This window comes from Ochlerotatus camptorhynchus, unplaced genomic scaffold, assembly GCF_037179485.1.
Source record: "Ochlerotatus camptorhynchus isolate MF236.1 unplaced genomic scaffold, CSIRO-AGI_Acam_v1.1 ptg000577l, whole genome shotgun sequence".
Lineage (NCBI taxonomy): Eukaryota > Metazoa > Arthropoda > Insecta > Diptera > Culicidae > Ochlerotatus > Ochlerotatus camptorhynchus.
In genome coordinates, this window is record NW_027041058.1 from 451,843 (window position 1) to 475,050 (window position 23,208).

Genomic DNA, 23,208 nt, shown 5'->3' on the forward strand with positions numbered 1-23,208 from the left:
ATGTCAGACTTTTACTTAACTATAATACAAATCTATTGATTTTGCGTTTGGTTTTTGTTCCCGCAAAATCAGCTAAGGTTAAAATCAGCCTTGATTTTCTGCTGTGTGATTTTACTACTCTCAAGATCAGCTAAGATAAAATCCGCCGTGATTTTCTGTTTGTGATTTTGCTGATCTCAAGATCAGCAGTGATTTTCGACCTTTCCTGATTTTGGATTTTCTTGATTTTTTCCATCACAAACAAACAAAATGGAAAGAAACAAGTACCGTTAAACGGGGTAACATCGATAGTTTTTTAACGTATATTCTAAATATTTTTTACTGCCCTGAATGTTTTTCAAATTTTGTAATTTTAAAACAACCCTAATAAACAAATACCACAAACGAACTGTAAATTATCTCACAAACGGTCTGGATGATACCCCGAACACGTCGTTCAGCTCTCTTTTATGGTTATTTTTATTAGGGAAGTACTGAGGATCCAAGAGTTAATTCGTTAGTAATATGTTTAACGGAAATTAAAGCATTTGCACTATTTCTTTAGTTTTGTTGCCGAACATCAGTATTTTGATTTGGGGTTACTTTGATAATGATCGATGAATGTTGAAAAAAATGCGTGAAAATCAAACAATTTTGTTCTTTAAATATGAAACTTTGAATGAGTATATAATCTGAAAACATCATAATCAATAAGAATACAACATTGAATTTGTGATGGCTATATCGGAAATACATTTCATAAGTGATGGTTTGAGTGACTTTTCAAACAGGCGAAAAACACGAAAATTGTTTGTAAAATATGTAACACATACTATATAAAAACTAAATACGATATCAACGGAAATAACCTAAGGTACAATATGGAACCAATGTATCTGATTTGGAAACAGCGCAGCGAGTAAATTTAATCATTAAATAATACTATCAAAGTTACCCGCATTGTCAAAGATATCCTATTTTACGGTACCGTGCCGATTCAAATTTCGGACACTTAAACTCGAATTTCGGACACTTTTAAAAGTTGATTATCTCGGTCGAATATGATCCACATGTCTTGTAAATTTTAAATTTTTTTGACTAGTGCCCTCCACCACTAGTGCCCTAGTGCCCATCATCTAACATTATTACTTTGTTTCTAACTGGATGTAATATTTAATTAAAAATGAAAGTGTCCGAAATTTGAATCGTCCGAAATTTGAATCGGAACGGTACCATGAATAAACCTAGGTTAGGAAAACGAACAAATCATATAATGATTTCCGTTATTTAGCCCTGAAATAAATGTTGTTTTCGTAAAGTAAAAGCTTTGCCCGTAATGTTAATTTTTGTTGGCTAGATTCTTCACATTTTGGTGTCGTTCTATTTTGCGTTATTTTTTTTTGTTGATTTTACTCCAGGTTGGACTGCCTGGGAAAACAGTCTCCGCACTTACGTGTCAGGATCGGTGGAGGAAATCTGAAAGGGAAAGTTCCTCCAGTGATGATAAAAGTGAGTGGGGTTGTTGTGTTTCGGTAGAACGACGGCTAGCATCAACTTTCGCTTAGGACCGTTTGAAGCGGTCTCTGTTTGTGAGGATCTCAATCCCTCATGGGATTTCAGTCTGCTGAATCGCTCTCAAACTAAATTTCGGTTTCTTCCATTCATAAACCCGCCTGAGACTGGGTTTCTTGCCGGGCAAATCAAACCTTGACGAGTGGTCCTCTCCGGAGGTGGCGCTCAAGCCACTCGTTTTAGTAACAGGAAGCGTATTCGGTGGTTGAGATCTCGCAGGCTGCGAGTCGTGCGTTACAAAAATTTACTGAAATTTTACCTAATCACAGAACAACCTAGACATCACAGACGAACAGACATAACTCTCGGAAGTTGTTCATCGAACAAACATTTACGAATCAATTCAAAAGTATCGTAGTTGGTAGTACCGCCACCTGTGGCGCGCATAGTCAATTCTGTTGTGTTTGACGTTTACACACTACCGTTATCTGCTCAGCGTACTACCCACCACAGTGTACTCACAGATGGCGGTAATGTTTTAGCGACGATGTTTTAAAGTGGGAAATATTCAATGAGTTATGTCTGTTTGTCTGTGTAGACATTTTCAGTTCATGTTGGTCAAACGAATTAAGGCCCGAACGCAATGTAGGTGGAAGCGGAACGGAAACGGAAAGTTTGACAGTTGTCATAAATGACATCAAGATGTCTAACCGAATTCGATTTGATACTAACTAGCTTTCAATCCGACAAATACGGTTACTCAGATCGGGCTTTTCCGCTGCCGCTGCCGTTCCGCTTTCGCTGTCATTGCACTTGGGCCTTTAAGCATTGTTTTTTTGATTATATTTTTTTCCCTGATGTTCAGCCTACATTTTACTTCCTATACGGTTTTGCTCTACACTCGAAGTTTTTCCAAGTAGGATTATTTGAAAAAATTGTGGCAGGCCAACAGTAATGGAGGTAACCCAAATAAACCTCAATCATTGCGACATTGCTCAGCAACTGTTGTAGCAGTCGACAACAGAAACAAAGTGAGACGTTGCAATCATTGCGGATCCGTATCGAGTCCCTCCCGATAACGGTAACTGGGTGGCAGATAGAGCTGGGATGGCTGCTATACAAGTTATGGGCAGATACCCCATTCAAGAAGTTGTTGCGAGCTCATACGAAGGTTTCGTGATCAACGGAATCTTCATGTGTAGTTGTTACGCACCCCCCAGATGGACGATGGAGAAGTTCCATGAGATGCTGGATGGACTTACCGAAGAGCTGATCGGACGACGACCGGTAGTCATCGGAGGAGACTTCAATGCTTGGGCAGTGGAGTGGGGAAGCAGATGTTCCAATGCAAGAGGGCACAGTCTGCTGGAAGCTCTGGCAAAACTGGAAGCTATGCTGGCCAATAAAGGCACCAGGAGAACTTTTCGCAGAGATGGCCGGGAATCCATTATCGACGTTACTTTCTGCAGTCCGTCGCTGATGGCAAACATGGAATGGAGAGTATGCGAAGGATATACCCATAGCGACCATCAGGCGATACGATATGGCATCGGCCAACGGAATACTGTGGCAGTACGGAGGACGAGAACTGTGACCGAAAGTGGAAGACGAAGGCTTTCGACAAGGATCTGTTCGTTGAGGCACTTCGTGTGGACAGGAGTCCCGCAGATCTGAACGCGGACGAGCTGACAGAAATGTTAGTGAGAGCATGTTACATGACCATGCCGAGGAAACTGGAGCCAAATAACAGACGGCGTCCAGTCTACTGGTGGAACGAGGCCTTAGCACTCTCCGCGCTAGTTGTCTCAGAGCCAGAAGACGTGTTCAGAGAGCAAGAACAGAAGCAGACAGAGAGGAACGAAGAGAAGTGTTTCGAGCGGCCAAGGCCGCACTTAAACGACACATTAAGCAGAGCAAGTCGAATTGTTTTAAGGAGCTGTGTCGAGACGCTGATGCCAACCCCTGGGGCGACGCATACCGAGTCGTGATGGCGAAGATCAGAGGTCCAACGATGCCCGCTGAAATGTGCCCAGAGAAGCTGAAAGTCATCGTGGAAGGACTTTTCCCGAAGCACGACCCAACAACCTGGCCACCGTACGGAGAAGGAGAGGGAGATAACGTCGAAATCACCAACGAGGAGCTCGTAGTAGTGGCGAAAGGATTGAAGGTGAAGAAAGCTCCCGGTCCGGATGGAATCCCCAACGTAGCGTTGAAAGCGGCGATCCAGTCATCCCCGGACATGTTCAGGATGGTGCTGCAGAAATGCCTGAACGAGAGTCACTTCCCTGACAGGTGGAAGATACAGAAGCTAGTGTTGCTGCCGAAACCAGGAAAACCGCCGGGGGATCCAGCATCATACAGGCCTATATGCCTGCTGGATACACTCGGAAAACTCTTGGAGAGGATCATCCTAAACAGGCTGACGAAATACACGGAGAGTGAGCACGGATTGTCGGAGAGGCAGTTCGGATTCCGGAAAGGGAGATCGACGGTGGATGCAATTCGGACAGTGATCGAGAGAGCTGAGAAGGCGTCCAAACAGAAGCAGAGAGGAGATCGATATTGCGCCGTGATAACGATCGACGTCAAGAATGCGTTCAACAGCGCCAGCTGGGAGGCCATCGCCGAAGCACTGCATAGAATGAGGGTCCCTGACTACCTGTGCAGGATCCTGAGGAGTTATTTCCAGAACCGGGTTCTGGTCTACGAGACAGACATGGGACAGAGATCGATTAGGATTACAGCGGGAGTTCCACAAGGCTCCATCCTTGGCCCAACGCTCTGGAACGGGATGTACAACGGCGTGCTAACGCTGAAACTGCCCAAAGGAGTTTAGATCGTTGGCTTTGCGGACGACGTCGTCTTGACGGTAACAGGCGAGACGCTGGAAGAGGTGGAAGTGTTGTCAACCGAGGCAATCTACATGATTGGTAACTGGATGCAAGGAGCGAAGCTGCAGATATCCCACCACAAAACGGAAGTGTTATTGGTCAGTAACTGTAAAGCGATACAGCGGGCAATAATCACCGTCGGGGAGCACACCATAACCTCGAAGCGTGTGTTAAAATACCTGGGAGTGATGATCGATGACCGGCTAAACATCAACAGCCACGTCGAATATGCCTGTGAGAAGGCTTCGAAGGCGATAGCTAGAATCATGCTGAACAACGCTGGTCCCAGCAGTAGCAAGAGGCGTCTTCTGGCCAGCGTGTAATCATCGATACTGAGATATGGAGGTCCAGCCTGGGTTCCAGCGCTGGAAACGAAGCTGAACCAAAGGAAACTGAGCGGTACGTTCCGGCTCATGGCCATGCGAGTCATGAGTGCGTACAGAACCATCTCGTCGGAAGCAGTATGCGTTATCGCCGGTATGATCCCAATCGGCATCACCCTGGCGGAGGACAGCGAGTGCTACAGGCGGAGAGAAGCCAGAAGAGTACGGAAAGTTGTGAGAGTGGAGTCATTGGCTAAGTGGCAACAGGAGTGGAACACGACGGAGAACGGTAGATGGACACATAGACTAATACCGATTCTTTCGACCTGGGTGAACAGAAAACACGGAGAAGTCAAATTCCACCTAACGCAGTTCCTGTCTGGCCACGGCTGCTTCAGGAAATACCTGCATCGGTTCGGACACGTAGCATCACCCCTCTGTCCGGAGTGTGGCAACGTCGATGAAACGCCGAAGCATGTGGTCTTCGACTGTCCAAGGTTCGAGGCAGTGCGAACGGAGATGCCCGTCCTTAACGTGGAGAATGTCGCCGATGAAATGTGTCGAGAGGAGGACACTTGGAATGCTGTCAGCAGGTCAGTCACGCAGTTTATGTTGGAGCTGCAGCGTAAATGGAGAGTTGAGCAGCGATCTAGCAACGCCAGCTAGCGCTGAGAGTACGACAAGTGCATGAGCACAGCCAGCCCCCGAAGTAGTCGCTTCACAGTGGTCCCGGGGGGATCCAGGCAGAGAAGAGAGTAAGGAATGGGTTTTAGTGGAGCTGAACACGGGGCAACTAGTGGATACCACACCGTGCCAACTTCACTACAGGCCAGGCATCTTGAAGCTTTCCTAAACCTTACTATAACAAAAAAAGAATAAAAACACACACACACACACACACACACACACACACACACACACACACACACACACACACACACACACACACACACACACACACACACACACACACACACACACACACACACACACACACACACACACACACACACACACACACACACACACACACACCCCGATACTATGGAGTCATCATAGTAAAAGCGAAAGAAGAGCAGCAAAATGGAGCACATGCGATACGACAATGGAGTGATGCTCGTTAAGAAAAAACCGAGAGATCGGCGATGTCTATTTTCCGCACTGGTATTACGGTTTTATAAGATGCAACTAGGAACTCAAAATCATCATCCAAAGATAATGACGTTGAAATGTCGTGGAACACATAAATAAAATAACATGGGAAACTTTCGGGAGATTATCAGTGGCTAGCAGCGATGAAAAGAAGGACAACGAGTTAACAAATAGGCATTAACATAAAAGTGAAGAAACAGCGAAAGTTCGTTTAAAATTTTTAAATTTTACTATCGTTTATATTTATAAAAAAATTGCTTGTACTAAATACGCACCAGAATAAAAAAAAAGTTCTTTTTATTCTAGAAGTGTGAATGCATTACATGTATCCAATTGATATATCGATATGATATGTGTTCATGCGAGGCTGATTGTATATTAAGGCGACGTCATAATGTACGTGTATGAACAGTAGAGTGATGCAAAATTTGAAATTTTCGCTCCACAATATTTAAACGATTCCAAATCGGATCCTGACTAACCTCTCAAAATTTGAACCCATTTTGTGAGAAACTGAGGTGACACAAACCATTTGAAGTTTGTATGGGAATTACTATGGGAAAACCAAGATTTTTGTTCATGTCTATCTAATAATTCACCATATCGGTCTACTTCAAACACTTTCAACTGTACTTGTAGGAAATTTTCCCAGCTACAACTTTGCTTTTTGATTAAATGCAAGGATCGAAAGTTATCAATGGTTCAATGCGCTGATGTCTTATGATCATGCTCAATCAACTGCTCAGCAGGCAACATTGGTGTTTCTGGGACGTTGAATAGAACACAAAAATCATGGCTACTATGTCACACTACAAAATACAGTGTTGCCTACAGAGCAGCTGCTTGATCATGTCATAAGTTTCCCAATCTCTTAAATAATTAATAACTTTTTCCTGTCTCGTTTAACATAGAAACGATCTTCAGCAAAGTTGTAGCTGAGAAAATTTTCTATAAGAATGGCAATCGAACTGTTTCGCTGCTCAATATGGAAAAAAGACTAAAAGGCAATGAACAAAAAGTTGAGATTTCCCATAGTAATTTACATGTAAACTTCAAATGGCTTGTGCGAAGTCTGTTTCTAACCAAATGAGTTGTAACTTTGGGAGGCTTATCAGGACCCGATTTGAAACCATTTAAGCACTGTGGAGCGAAAATGTCAAATTTTGCATCAGTCTAATGAACAGGCATTCTTGAAATGGGCCGTTGGATGTACAGTATAGCTATAACCTTCCATCTCCAGGGCTAAAAATGTGTGCACAAAAATAGGTGCAAACAGTGTTCTTCCATAAAAGCACTGCTGGTGAGTGGGGATTGTAAAAACGCACACACAATTGACAGGACCTGATTAAGCTGGATGGAACAAAATCAAATTTTTGCACCGCCCTAGTAGAGATCCGCATAACTCAAATGTATCAGGCAAGTTAAGTTGTTGCATTAAAGAATTTTGACAGCTCGTAACACATCTTTTTTCCATTATTGGATCTGGCCAGCAAATTTGATTAACTGTTTTTATTTAATCATAGCTGCAACCAACTAATTTCGTTGGATTCGTTACATTATATTGTTATAGCTCCACGAATTGCACAACCGCACGGGCCGGCAGGCTTTGTCAGCACCACAATACGCGCTGCTGATTGACGCCGAGTTCAAAAACCTCTTTTGGGTAAAATTTGTTTTGCTGCGCCTGAAGCCGGATAAAAAAAATATGCCAGACTCAGCATCAATGGAAAACGACGATTGACTTAAATTGGTTGAAATTGAAAATTAATAACTGCGCGGCGGTTTCGGTTTGAATGTTTGTTTGTGCTGTAATGGTACGCACCGGGTTACGTTTGTGATGTGGCGGCAACGCAAAGATGGCAAAATGGCTTATCGCTTATGGGTGATGCGCATGTTGTGAAATAAGCAATGAAGTGATGATTGCAATTTTAACGATATTTTTGGGGGTAATTGTTATTTCAAGTAGGCCATGTCCCAACGCTTTTTTCCCCCAAGAAAACAGGCCAACTGTTATTCACTATCCACTATGAAAAGCCCACCGCTGTCTGTAGATTGCAACCGAATTCCGCAATCCATTTCCTTGAAATGCAAAATTGTACAGCTGGAATTCGTGCATTGATCTCAGCCGATTAAAGAATGCAACCATTTCTTTTATTTGTATACAATTAATTGAAAACCAACCTGCTACCTAACTGCAGTCTGTTGTACTTGCAACAGCTACCGGTATAATTATGTGCGTGCAAAATTTCTGCTTTCTGCGCCGCTGCCACTTTGGATCGAAAGCGCATTTCGCAAATTGGATGGATTAATTTCGCTCGGGTTGCCCGTTTGGGCTGCAGCCCGTCAAGATGCAAGAGAGAGGCCCATTCACTTTCCTTCGCTCTCGCCAGCCATCAGCCATCAGCCATCAGGTGTGTGGTATCAGTTGGGAAAGTGAATTTCCTTGAAACCAAGTACGTACACGGCAACTCACGTACCACGCTTCCAACGACAAGAGAGGATGAGAAGCGTAGATAAGTTGAAGCACCATTGTCGGTTAAATTTGCTACATTTTTTGCATGTTTGCTCAGCAAGTCGGGTGAAATGTTTCCGATAGGAAAATGACACTAAAACCAAAATTGAGCCGATTATGACTGCAACCAGCCAATCGCAGTCTGCAATGAGGTGGTCGAAATGATTCAGAGCATTACGACGGGTGGAGGCAAACGAAATGATTATTAAATAATAATAAAATAGGAAAAGCCAAAGCGACGGCCGCTGCGGTGGTCGTAGCTACGAATGATAAATGTTTTCCGCGCAGCCATAATATGTTAAAATGAAGGCGAAATGATGTGGTGAATTATCTTTTCACTCGTTTCTGTCGGGATTTTATGACTTACTTGCAGGTGGGCAGCATGCTGGCATGCCGGATTTGAGCGTTGGACGCAGTGGCAGTCGGACAGAAACGTCCTGTCATCGATAGTAATGATTTCCTGGAGTTGAAATTGAATTACACCTCAGGAAGTGATTGATTCGTTTGCTATCAACGTAAGGGAACTGTTTTCCAGTCGATCGATGGTTTTGTTATGAATTTGTAAATTTTGATCATGAAAAGATGAGCATCAATAACTCAAGGCAGTAATCTAATTCTACTACTAATTACTTGTCCATCGTATCTGGAACTGATACTGGTTTAGAAAGATGCATTCCAGTCACCTTGAAATCAGCCAAAGTATCTGTGCCCTTGAAGCCGCTTAAAAAAACCATTTCGTGTGACACTAAACCTTCACGGAATTTTTCCAGTTCTGAATCACCCTTCCAAATGCTAAATCAATATGAAGGTAGGCTCAAGAAAGAAAACATAAAAATGACCGCCAAAATCGTGACGAGCCCGGCAGATGGCAAAAGTGACAGGATGGTCTCTGCGCTGGGCATCTCAGATTACCTACCGCATCAGACGTGATTCCATTAACCTATTCACCCCCGGGACGCCGAAAAGTCTGTGCCAATGCACTCGTTGAGATGATGGAATCTTCAATCGTGATGCTTAATTAAATTTCAAGCTGCGACTATTTCAATATTTTCGAAAAAAATAAATGTTTCCATGAAACATCTGCCATGATTAGTTAGTATTTCACTGACATTATGGAAACCTATGACCTACAGTCAGAAGTCACAGCTCATTTATCACCAGGAGACCTTTCGAGTGGTCCTCGACTGACAAGCGACGTTCGTCATCAAAAAACGATTAAGCTTTCCTGGATGATAAATTAATTTTTGCTCTGACGCTTGATAGCCCCAAGCAATCGTGCAGAACTCTGCTTTTGGTGCTGAGCTATGTGTTATCTAACAACATAAGCTCCAAGAAAAATCGATACCAATCAACTATCAAATAGGCTCAACTCGTATAAGAAGCAACGAGCAAGTTTGTTGCCCCACTGATACTGTATCTGGCCGTTTGATGTCGAGAATCCCACGATACGACGAGCCGGTTCGGGCCATTTATGGGGACACAAGACTTGGTTGATTTATGGGTCAATCCACATAATATGTGGATATATATTATATGCTATGAGCAGCAACAAAAAAAAAAGCGACATTATTCCAATGCGAAGCGGCGTGATCTTTTTATTAACCGTTTCTCTCAATTTACCTGCCGCCGATGTTACGCAACGTAATTTTTTAAAACCTCTTTTTCCATCACTCTTTCTTTGCTACTTGAGATAGTTGCAGGACTATGTGCTACATAAACACGAAAACGAAACCATGTTCCCGCGCATTCGATGCTTCTGTGCAGGTTTGTTTACCTTTTTGTACCTACCGACCTACGTACCTAGTGACTTACAAAAAAAAAAAAAAAAAAAAACATTCGACGGCTGCCGAACGGGAGAAAGATTTCAACTGATCAGCCGAAAACAAGCGACGAACCTGTTTTTCCTGTGTCTCTCACGTAAGATCTCGCACATGGCTTGCTGCGGGGTAAATTGCGATTACGAGACCTTTGTGAACTTTTCACGAGGGGGTAAGAAATCCACCCGTCAGGTGGCAGGTTGGAGTGCAAAAACAAATAAATCGTTATGTTTCCAATCCATGAGCACCGAGTGTCTGCCGGGAGCTTAGGGAGATGAAGAGCATAATTATTGAATTTGAAGAAACACACTCTACTGGTCGGTTGGTGTGTTGGTTGTGCAGATGGTGGAGTGGTGATTTCACGGATTGGAGGTGAAAAGTCAACAAGGATCGGTTGCATTCGGTGATGAGTGAGAAGATTTTGCGGCACAGTAAAAGAGTTATCGACAATCAAAGCATATTGAAATGAATACTTCTTCGCTTTGTGAAATTATTTGGGTTATTTCAAGGCCCATAAAAGCAGAAAACTATTGACGATTATTTAAGGAGCATTTGATAAAATAGCGATGCCCAGGGAAGTCGAGATAATATGCAATCCGAAAAGTTTCATGAGTTGGACCGAGCATCAAACCAGCCACCTGCAGCATGCTCTTGCTTTATAGCTGCGCTTTTACCAGGCCTCAACATAACCGAGGTGGAACATTTTGCATGAAGACGTTTCCTGCAATGAACATTTTACGTAATGAACATTTCGCATCGTGGTCGTTTCTCATAATTTATGTTTGCCAAGTAGACATTTTAAATAGAAATATTCCAAAAAACTAACGCTTTGTATAATCCAGACCTGTCATGGTGGTTACTCATGGTTACTACATAGGGTACGTTAAAAGCGTTATATTCCTATAGTTGTGCATGAGACTGTTGTAAAATTTGAAATTTTCATTCCACAGTGCTCAAATGGTTCCCAATTGGTGCCTGCTTAGCCTCCCACAATTTGAACTCATTTAGTAAGAAGCTAACTTGACACAAACCATTTGAAGTTTATATGGCAATTACTATGGAAAAACCAATTGTTTTGATAAAAGCTATCTAAAAATTCACCATATTGCACTGCTTCAAAAATGATAGCTGTGCTCGCAGGAAATTCACCTACAAGTTTATTCAAGACCACTTTTCAATAAAATGTAAGGAACAAAAGTTATTAATAATTCAAGTCACTGATGTCTTATGATTATGCTCAAACAACTGTTCAGCAGGCAACATTGGAAAAACCAAGGGGTAAGTCAGTCAGCACATTGTGTCGAAATTAGATTCGGCACAGCTTGGGCACATCCATCGGCACACCTACAGCTTACCTTCGGCACAATCTCGTACGCATTGGATTGTTGTAAATAAAATGGAAGCACTGCTGTACAACTGTCATTGAAGTTGTTCACAACAATACGTGCTGTTTGACTGTACATTCAGGAACATCCTCTAATTGAATATACCAGAGGAACTCAGACCAGCAGTTTACTTATATATCCAAATACGAAATATAGGTTCAAGAGTGGGCTCAAGAGAAAGAGACAGTTAATCAGACCCCATTAGTACCATTAATTCAAATAATGCTACAACTCACACAAAACAAACTACAGAAGTCTATTCATCATCCTCTATAGTCGGTCTCCAACAATATTCTCCACCGGTTCCAACTCTTTCCGGCCGCTGATAGACCGTTGCTTTCGCATCACGAAAGGCTAGGTTTATGGTCTGCCTTTGAGGGCATTATAAAATCCTAAAACGGAGGACTTTTATTATTTTGAAAACATAAAACACCAAAATCTCTTACACCCGCCACTTCCCGCGTCATCCCCAATCCGATTTGTCATTGCGATTTCAAACCAAAACATTGAAGGTGTCAGAAATGGTTGCCGTGATGGGTATTTTACAACCAATCGCAGCTTGCTCTATGACCGGCACAACCGACACATCTGCGGCACACTTGTGGCACACTGACAAAAAAGATGACTCAAGAGTGGTGTGAGGAGTGACCTACCCCTTGGGTAAAACCAAAGAAGAATACTAAGATGAAACAGTCCGAAGAAAAACTTTCTATTTTAGTGTCCTCTTTCACGGTCCCTTTCATCCAATCAAGGGGGGGTATGCAAGGTAATTTTGTGGTTTTGCGGCAAAGATGAAATTTTGCGCTCTTTTTTATCAAAACAATTACACCAAAATCAGAGATGTCCCATTTTTTAATTATTCGATTAACAACTAATCGATTGTTTTTTGTGCGCTGTGCTGTCATTTTTCCACCAATGAGAGTGGAGCATACATATGTTTGAAACGATGGGTGATGATCCTCTGGAGAAATTAATGCTTATATCAGCATGATATAACCGATTACAAATATTTTACTTTTCGGTTCGTTAATCGATTAATTTACTATTCGAATGAAAATCGGCCATCACTAGATGAATGTGAAATGTCATTTCAAATTTAAGGCCGTACATAAATAATGATACAATATGAAAAGGACCAAGAGTACAAAAATCATGGCTACTATGTCACACTGCAGAATACAGTGTTGCCCACAAAACAGCTGCTTGAGCTTGCCATAAGATTATTTATCTCTTAAACAATTAATAACTATTTAAATTGACGTTTGGCCCAAAAACGATCTTTTGCAAAGTGGTAGCTGAGAAATTTCCCCATAAAATAGTTATAGAACTTTTTAACACAGTAATATGGAAAAAGGCTAGAAGTCTATGACCAAAAAGTTAGGTTTTCCCATGGTAATTTCCATATAAACTTCAAATGGTTTGTGCCAAGTCAGTTTCTTACCAAATGAGTTCAAATTGTGGGAGGCTAATCAGGACCAGATTCACGTAGACTTGTATTTCATTTCATGCAACCGAGCAACTTTCAAACAAAGTTTTATTTTTAAAGATGGGCATTTGTATACAATATTTGCTACATTGCATGAAATGTGTCAGAACTTTACATGATATATAATGTAAAAGTATATGATATCTGACGCTCCATTTATGTGCATCATATTGAACAGAAATTTACACTACTTTTTCGAACAGTGCGCATTGTGTTAACTACACTTGAAAATGAGAGAAATGTTTGACTGTCACCAATACAATTTTGCATTGCTGTATAATACTCTTCTGGTTGCTGTTATTCAACTTAAATTTGACGTATTTCAAGTTAATGATCATACCTTTTGCGACACATGTGCTTAAGTGGTCCAGTAGGTAAAGTCTGGAACGCGCAAAAATTGGTCAAATTCAAATTGGTGTATGTATTTCTGTTGCATTAAAAAAAACCCTGAAATGCTGCATTTGGATGTTGAGTGTATAATGGTTGCTATGATGAGTTTTCACCGTTTGCTCTCCAGCTTTCAAAATGACGTGCAAGCAAGAGCAGCAGCATGTCAAAATTTTGCTCGCGCAGCAAGAGAATCCGACGTTCTCACACGCCAAGTTGGCAAAATTGCTGGATGTGGTCAAATCGACCGTGACAAACGTTTTAAAAGTGTTCGGGGAGCGTTTGTAGACTTCCAGGAAGCCTGGAAGCGGCGGCAATCGTAATCCGGACGTGGCAGCGACGACGAAGAAGTTGGCGGTGAAATATAAGCGGAATCCTAACCTCTCCTTCCGGGACGTCGCTTCAAGCTCAATGTCTCCCATACTACTGTGCAGCGGGCCAAGAAACGAGCCGTGCTGTCGACGTTTAAGAAGGTGCAGGTGGCGTACCGAGATTGCAAACAAAACACGTCGGCCGAGCAGCGGTGCCGAAAGCTGTATACGAATCTGCTTACAAAGTTGGACTGTGTCGTCATGGACGACGAAACTTATGTGAAGACGGATTTCAAGCAGCTTCCGGGACAGGAGTTTTATACCGCATCAGGAAAAGGGAAGGTGGTTGAAATTTTCAAAACCATCAAACTATCGATGTTCTCGAAAAAATATCTCGTCTGGCAGGCCATATGCACGCGTGTTCTTAAAAGCGGCATTTTCATTACTACGGGAACCATCAATCAAGAGATCTACGTCCAGGAGTGCCTGGAAAAGCGGCTGCTACCATTCCTTAAGCAACATAATAGACCTGTGCTGTTCTGGCCGAACTTGGCGAGCTGCCACTATGGAAAAAAGGCAATCGAATGGTACAATGCGAACAACGTGGTTGTGGTACCCAAAGACCACAACCCTCCCAACAGCCCAGAACTCCACACTATCGAACGGTATTGGGCCTTGGTCAAACGGATAATCTAACTGCCGTTGGGCGGCGAATAAGGTCGATGAGACCACTGTGCAAAAGTTAATGGAAGGGGTTTAGCAGAAGGCACGGCAGTTCGGATTTGGAAACCAAAAGAATAAACGAGTTTTTTCCTTTAAATATATGAATTAAACTACCAAAACAAAAATAAGAAGATTTTTGTGATATGAATTTTGACTAAAAAAAAACGATTTTTTGTCGACCAATTTTTCAGCGTTCCAGTCTTTATTATTGATGCCTGTGAACCATCGACTGCCGTTTCGAATCCCAAGGTAATTTTTAGACTTATAATAACAATATAAATATGTAAATCCATTAGTCCCAATTCCATAAAAATATATAAGATATGAAGCGGCCTTCAATTTTTTTTTTATCTAACTAGGCGCTTCTCTTAGGCTGTGTTCCATTCGGTGAATTTCCTCTTAAATTTGACAGATGGAAAATTTTCAAATAGACATGCTATTCCAGCAGACTTATTTCTGACAGACCAGGAATCAATTTTGACATACACTTTCTCGAAAATCTACCGATCAACAACAGAAGGGTTTTCGAACATTATAATTTATTTTCGAAGCGTCAACTTTGATTGCAAGCGTGACTGCCTCTCACTTCAAAGGGCCTGGGTTCTATCCCAGTGCCAGCGGGATTCTCTGAAGCATAATATCTCTAATCACGCCTTTTGACGTAGAACTATGTCTTTGTTGACTATACTGGGGTGCAAATCAAAAAATATGTGTGGTGAAATAGTGTTAGGTTTTGAATGCTTGTAACTTTGTCATTTATAGATGAAATTAAAATCCAAATAGGGTTAACTACCCCATTTCCGGCCTATTAAGCACAGCTTGCACTTAGTCTTTCTTAATGTAGCGCAGTTTAGCACCAAACGGAATGTTATTATAACTGATGGCTTCCAAATTTATTTACCTTTCCGTACGTACCGTAAGATTTGATAAAGAGATACCAATCGTTGAGATATTGTCAAAAGTCTAACACTGCTTCTTGACGCCAAACTCGGCCTACGGATTCTAAACTCGGCCTAACGCATTGCAACGCCATTGAAACGCCAATGAATTCACTTCGGTCTATCGGATGAAGATAAAAATTGATTCGGTCGGAGCGCTTCTTTTGTTTTTTTGGGAATAATGGGTGCAAACCTTCATATCACGCGATCTCATTGACTTCGTTCGGTAGCTTATTAACTAAAGTATCGTACCAAACGCATAATTGACTTGTTAACTCTGAAATCATGGATTTATTTGAAGTTGTCTGCTCGATAGGCCCAAAATGGGCGATTAGGCCGAAGTAGTTCTCTACCCTACGCCAATCAATAGGATATTACATTACAAACCTGCTGAAATAAATATTTTTAATTTTCCGTAAGAAAACTTTTGAAAAATGAACAAATGATAATTATATCACTGTTTTCATGAAATAGGCGTTTTCCCAAACCCAGTCATCATAATCGAGTACCACTTGGTTGCACATCGTTCTGAAAAGATATAAAACAGCACTGCTGTCGCGTTTCTGCTCATTACCGCTTCGGACGGCGTGGCACTTGGTCCTGCAGTAAGCAGGAGCAAGTCAGTGGTTAAAGGTGACTTGGGTCCCTTTTAACTAAGGGGCTGTTCATTAACTACGAGGGGGTGGGCGGAGGGAGGGGGGCAAGAGTCCCAAACAATTGTCTACCTAATTAATGATCATCCCCTAAACGAAACGCGGAAATGTTATTTATGCAAAACACTGAATCCCCTTATTTTCAAACCAAACCAAACGTTTAATTTGAGAAAAGTCACAGTATTCTATTTTGCAATCATGATGATGCATGGTAATTTAATGTTAGGGTTGTCCTCCAAATTCGAAAACAAAGAGGTGCTAAAACCCCGTATGATCGTTATACCCCTTCCTCCCCTACTTCATTGACATGTGAACAAACATTTTGTTCATTATTTAAAGTACCGTCTTCTGACACGTAAAACAACGGCCTGTTGCGTTATCATACAATGCAATCTTCACTTTCTTCTCTGCTACAAAAACCTAATTTAAAACTAATGATGGAGCTACTGAAAAAAAAATTATGTATTTTTTGGCAATTGTTTTATCCCACAACATGCATGGCGTTTTTGTGTACAGGGCTGGTAGTGCTGATGCGATAAAATAGTAGTGACTTTAGTGACTAAAATTATGGAAATAGTGACTTGTAAATACTAAATAAGAAACCATTTATAAACATAATCTTTTTATGTCATGGAATTTAAAATCAAATCTCATAAATTCCTCTAATTTAATCGAATATCACAACGGAATCTCCTGTGAAGAGCATTTGAAGTGATTTGTATAATTTACTTTTGCTTACGTTATACATGATGACTAGCAAATAGTAATTTCCAATTATTCTGGGTTTGAAATCTTTAAAATTTTGATATATCTAGATAGATAACTTTGATAATTCGCTAAGAACTTTTCACAGAATTTCTTCAGAATGATCTCAAGAACTTAGAATAATTCCCCTTCTCTTAAACTTTAAGGCAAATAAGCTTTTACAAAAATAATATTGCATTCTTGGAAATCTTAGCAGAACAATCATCAAAATAATTGGAAATAGATTATTTTCGTAGTTGGAAATGCTTAACATCAAATATCAGGATTAAAGTGGACATTTTATACGATAGATAAGGAGATGAAAGTAAAGAGTTGATAGTTCCTTTATTGTTTGAAATTTGTTTATAGAAAGTAGAAAGCGAACAAAGGACAATTTCGAGGCAGGTACGAATCGGGTAGAGCATCTCCTTTACCAAGCTCATCCGTTAATGAGGGATGGTGAGGGATGTTTCCCCCTGCCACCGGCAAAAGGGATGATCGCCGATTTGCTCATGTACCTCCGATGTGCGGAAATAGTTCTGTCGATTGTTTCACACTCAAGTCTCATCTGACGTAAACAACTACCTGATTCGTACCTTCCTCAAAGTTGTCCTTGCTCGCTTTCTACTCTCTATATACAATTTTCACACTGCCGTACTCCTTATCTATTGTATAAAATCTCCACTTTAAGCATCTTAAGCATGAAGATTTGTTAAAGTAGATTATTTTAGATTTTTTATTGATTCTTCTAGGAACTTCCTGAAGGCTCCTTCCATAAATCCATTTTAAATTTATTAGAATTCTCCTTAGAATTTCCATGCAATTAACCTCAGAAATATCAAAAATTTCTGCTTAGAATAATCTTGGACTTCTCCCCTGCATTCAATTTGAAATTCAATTCGTATTGTCCTTAGAATTCTCAAAACAAAAATCCATCACAGAATAACTTTGAAACTCTTCTCAGAATTGCTTTGAGATTGAACCCTCAAAATTCGATACTATTGGAATTCTTCTCGGGATTTATTTCAAACTCTTTAAAATTCTCTAGGAAGTATCTTCAGAAATCACCCCAAAATTCTTTTAGAACTATCTGCAGAGACCATATTTTGAAGTTCACGGGATTTTCATCAGAGTTCCTTTAAGCAAAATTTCTACTAACTTCAAACTAATTATTCTTTCAAAGTGTTTTTATGTTACTTCATACGCGAAGTTAGTGATTTTCAGAGTTGGTTGGAAATGCTAACATGAAGCTTTAGTGTGATAATTTATTAGCTAGAGAATGATCTTTAGAAGAGGGTAGGTGGATAGTTCCGTTGAAAATGAGCGAAGGACCATTAACCACGACAGTTTTTAAAGATAGACGCACATCTTTTGCCTAACCAGTACGATGTACGCGGAGACTTGACTTGCATCACCTTTGACAGTTCTCACTTCGAGGAGCTTGCGTAATTACCATTGTTATTTGTTTGCGTCATTTGAAAAGTCGAAAATGTCGTGAAAACAGATTTCGCTCGATATAAAAAATTTGGTGATTCGCGATCGTGAAAAGGGAATTCGTTTCCGGAAATATGCCGAGAAGTACTCGATTTCGATACGCCTTTTTAATAGAAACTAAGTGATCGATTCAGCCTCTGGTGGTGAATAAGAGAACTTCAAAAAGAGTGTTGTGAGCAAAAAAAAGGTACTGTGAGACATAGGAAGCGCTATTCCTGATAAATTGATTCATCTGAGATGCTCCAAAACTTGATCTACAGTTGAAAAATTTAATTCTATATCGTTTTTGCAAGGATCCTGCCGGTGACCAGGAATATTTTTGTTGAGAAAAAAGAAAAAATAGAATAATGCCTTAGTGGTTATGGTCTTCCGGATTTCTTGTGCATGAATAGTTGAGGCACAAATCAGTTCAGATCTGTGGAAAATCATAAAATAAGACAATTACTGATGCAAATTGGCAAGATCTTCAATGAAAAATGCTTTAATTTGCATTGTGCAAAATACTTATTCTGATTAAACAAACGGTTTGGTTGACATTTCCTCTCGAACTCGCGTGGCGCACTCTACTTCTGTGGTGTATTAAAAAGGCCTATTGGAGCTGAAATTTTACAATATTTTGTTCTAAATCCAATTTGTAACTTTGAATTTTTTCACTCCAATGACTCCTAAACTTTCCTAAAAATCTGACATATTGAAATATTTTCAAAGTTCATTTAATTAGCTTGTTTTTCAAAAGTCTGGCACTTCAAAGATTGACAATTTTGGCTAGAGTATTTAACCAAATTTTTAGCTCGAGAGGTAATGTCAATGGGTTCTTAATAAATATTAGGGAATTTTAAGGGAAAAATCACTCAGCACATTCGGTACAATCTCGTAGGCATTTAACTGTTGTAAATAAAATGGGAGCACTGCTGGTCACTGAAGTTGTTCACAAAATTACGTGCTGTTTGGCTGTATATATCAGAGGAACTCAGACCAGCAGTTCACTTCTCGGTTCACTTATAGATTTAAATCCGAAATTCCGCTAGACCGATTTATCCTTGCGATCTCAAACCAAAACATTTAGGTGTCAGAAATACCGAGTTGCTGGGATGGTTATTTTAAAAACAATCGCAGCTTGCTCTATGACCGGCACCTGCGACACACTGAAAAAAAAAGATGACCCAAGAAAGGCGTGCGGGGTGACCTACCCGTTGGGAGAACTCTTGCTTCTTAGAAGAATTTTATCAAAGTTCTGAAGAAATTTTCAGGAGTGTTCTGGGGAAGGTTTCATCAAAATATTAGCAAACTTAAATAGCAGGTTGAAGGTGAATTTCAAAAGGTATCTTAAAAATGCTTATAGGTAAATCTGAAGAAATTACCAAAGGAACTGTATTGAACATAACTAGAGTATTTTATACATTCAATAAACTGAAGTGCGAGGTTTCATGAGAATACCAACAATACTGTAGTGTGAATTTCAAAAAAATCAGTGGATGGTGAAAGTTTGAAGGGAATTCCAATTAGAATTCAAATTGTTTTTAATGTGTCAGAAATTTGACTTGTGAATATATATTTATTAAATCATCACAATTGGGTGGAATACAAAATAAAATTGTCGATTTTTGTGACTTTTGTGAACTTTATTCCAGTGTGGTCTAAAAATAATCATAAGTGGAATTTACGTCTGTTATTTCCATATAAGGGTACACTTTGTTAAAACTGAAATTTTGAAAGATTGTAAACGTTAATAACTCAGCTTCCCCTGAACCAATTTCAATAATTTTAAGATCAATCGATCAGAAATATTTCTACGCATCTGTGAAATTTAAGACTTTTATCATTTTTTCAAAATTTAATGTGCGACTATTGCTATGATAGTTAAAATTATCACCGATTGCCTACGAAAAGCGATTTCCCTAACACAGATTTCAAAGTTGAATTCCATCCGATCTCACCAAACGGTGTTTATTCGTGCTCTTCGTGAGTCGCTGTGGGCCATCTATGTCAAGTGCGCCATACTTAAGAGTATAAACAGAGAGAACCCCGCTCAAATTCCCATTCCCACACAAAACACAAGCTCCTACTGCAGGTAACAATAATTTTGTAAGTTGTTAATGATAAAGAGATGAGATCAGATGAGGAATTGGGAATATCTTCGATAAAATAAGAAATTTTTAAATATTGAACGTTCATCAAATTGTAAAATATTAAAATCTTTTTCATGCAAAAAACGCGCAACATCTTTATAATTATACGTTTATTGAAAATTTTAATAAATTAGGGATACTAAAGATGTTTTATCATTTTGCTTTGCTAAATTGTCGGAGTCACAAAATAATGGTAAATTTTCTAAATGCTCTTTTAGAGTTGATTATATCGACAACATGAAAACGACTATTATTGCAAAAATATGATCCTCTTACATATTCTCGAAATGCTCAACATTTACCGAAGCATTATATTAGACTCCGATGTTTAAAAATCTGCCACTGTCTGGTGAAAATAAAATTCAGATATTGAGCAAAACATGAGTTCGTAACCTTAAAAAATCTATTCTTTAGATCTAAATTTCTTGCAAACTTTAGATTCCTTAAACAATTCGTAAAATCAATTTATGGTTTTTCCACCCTTGTTATTAATTCTAGTTTTCTTCCTAATGTTATTGAGCATGATTTCCGTTATCTTAATCAATAATTTGAATGAGTTAACTTGAAACTTGTTACGTAGAAAGCTCTTGGGGAAATTAAAAAATATGTTGTTCGGGGTTTCTAGGAAAATTAAAAAGATCCGGGAGTGGAAAATCAGAGGATTGTATGACTTGGAACTAACTTAATTTTAATACGACTAGAAAAAACTTGAAACTTGAAGACAATCCCTAGAGTTTTGAATGATTATGGCACCCTGGATACATTACTTATAAACATGTTGTCTTTTTATACAAATTCATGAAATACCGATGACATATGCCGAAGTATGACTGAAAATTCAGTTTCGGTTAAACGACGATCGACCTAGTAATCCATACGGTACATTAGCGTTCGGTATAAAGGTGTTCAGAATAAAAAAAAAACTTTGAACCCCTCCCCCCTAATTCGAAATCTGCCTACGCTCTTGCTTAAGATCGTAGTTTATTGAACCCCCGTTGAACTGTTTTATGTTTTAAGGTGAGCTTATTTCAGACATTCGGCTAAACATTTTCCTAATGAAGATTTAAAAAAATCTAGTTTTAATTAGAGGGAATTGATTTTTGTGTACATTCTTCAATTACACACAAGTAGGGGCTCTTTTTCAAAAAAAATTTAACGTTTTCCCAATAACTTAAAAAACAGTAGACTGAGGATTTTTTCGTATTCTAAAGAGTTGTTTATATTATTGATGAACAATTAGACGTCTTGTCAAGTCGCGAAAATTTTAAAGTTAAAAGTTCGATTTTGGCACCATCTATACGGATGACTTTTGAACGACCTGTTTCTGTCAATATATGGTCGTCATTATAAGAAACATTGCTCAAGACACTAAGTCCCGAAAATGCTTCGTTTTGGAGTTATTGATTGTATTCATATTAAAAAAAATTGAGCATATTTCTCGCGTAACGAGATTTTATCCATTATACTTCAAGAAATAGCATGATAAGATCTCAACAAACTTTTGAAACATTTCCATAATTTTTCGCATACATTGCTATTTATACATTTCTTATTAAAACTTGTTCAAAATTTTAGACATAATGAAAAACAAATTAAATTCCAAATTGCAATAGAATTGAAATTCAAATTTAATCATTGAATTCCAAATAACTTTTAGTAAACTTCAACTACAACAACATAAGTGGTTAGCTATGATAACTTCCACATTTCATAACTACCAACGTGATCGGTTTTTGTTTTTGAAGTTCAAACCGTCCCATGAACTCGCGATGCCTATTCTAAACCGATTATATTAATGTGCCATTGGAATCTATTATCCATTTGGAATTGTTTATCAATATTATCACACAAATACCTAACTTAAAAAAATCGCCTAATTTAGTCCTACCAATCAGTCTCATTTCAATAAATGGGAAAACCCGTTCCCTGAGCAATCATCAATCCCCCCAGCCTTATATCGATTACATCAAATCCCATTAATCAAAAGTAGTTCCCAATCGCCACAAGATACGCACCGCATGATGATCGTTGGTTCAACGCTTCTTCTGCCTTCGAGATTCCGGTCCGGCTTCGAACAAACGTATGCAAATCAGCTGCTACTGCTGCTGCTGCCTTCTGTTGGCAAGCACCACTTCAAAATCTCCTAACGAGGCGCCTAATCAATCCTCTTGAAAAACTGTTCACTAATTCAACACGTCTCAGTTTGATAGCAATAAAAATCACTTTCTTCGCCGACTGTTATTTGTACAACAATCGCTTAATCCGCGCTTAGTTTCTATCACTCTTCGAGGCAAACATAAAACAAACTTCACACTTGAGTTTGGGTTGAAAATCCACCGTAGCTTTAGGCACGGGCAGCTTCACTTTCAATCACGTTCACTCTCGATTGCTTGCAAGGGAATCTGATCCACCAACTGAGACGGTCTGGTACCGACTGACGGATTGGCTCCAGCACTAGCGATCGAACTACCACGCGCACTTAAGCTGAGTTGAGACCCCACTAGACCTAAACTGCGAACGACGACGACGACGACGACGGAAAACAACAACCGACCGCCTTGTCTTTGTGCTTCAAAGAAAAGCAAAAACTATTCACTTTTGCTGCTGCTGTTGCACTTTCGGCTTCATGCACGGAATTGAGCTCATGTGGCAGCGGGCACCACTATCTTCAGCAACCTAGCAGCATCAGTATCCGACATACACAACACACTTCATATGCAGAGCTTTTTTATTTGTCTCTCTATCTCTGCTTTTGTCTTATTATGTTCCCGC

General features: G+C 39.8%; 1 protein-coding gene across 1 annotated transcript in view; it reads right to left on the reverse strand.

Annotated features, from left to right (window-relative positions):
* Nucleotides 1-22,942, reverse strand: part of LOC135713734 (putative cyclin-dependent serine/threonine-protein kinase DDB_G0272797/DDB_G0274007) — a 35,720-nt gene extending 12,778 nt beyond the window's left edge. Inside the window, exon 1 of the mRNA XM_065236957.1 lies at nucleotides 22,452-22,942. Coding sequence (XP_065093029.1) covers nucleotides 22,452-22,456 — 5 coding nt within the window. The 5' untranslated portion in view covers nucleotides 22,457-22,942. The remainder of the gene's footprint in view (nucleotides 1-22,451) is intronic.
* Nucleotides 22,943-23,208: the final 266 nt, after the last annotated feature.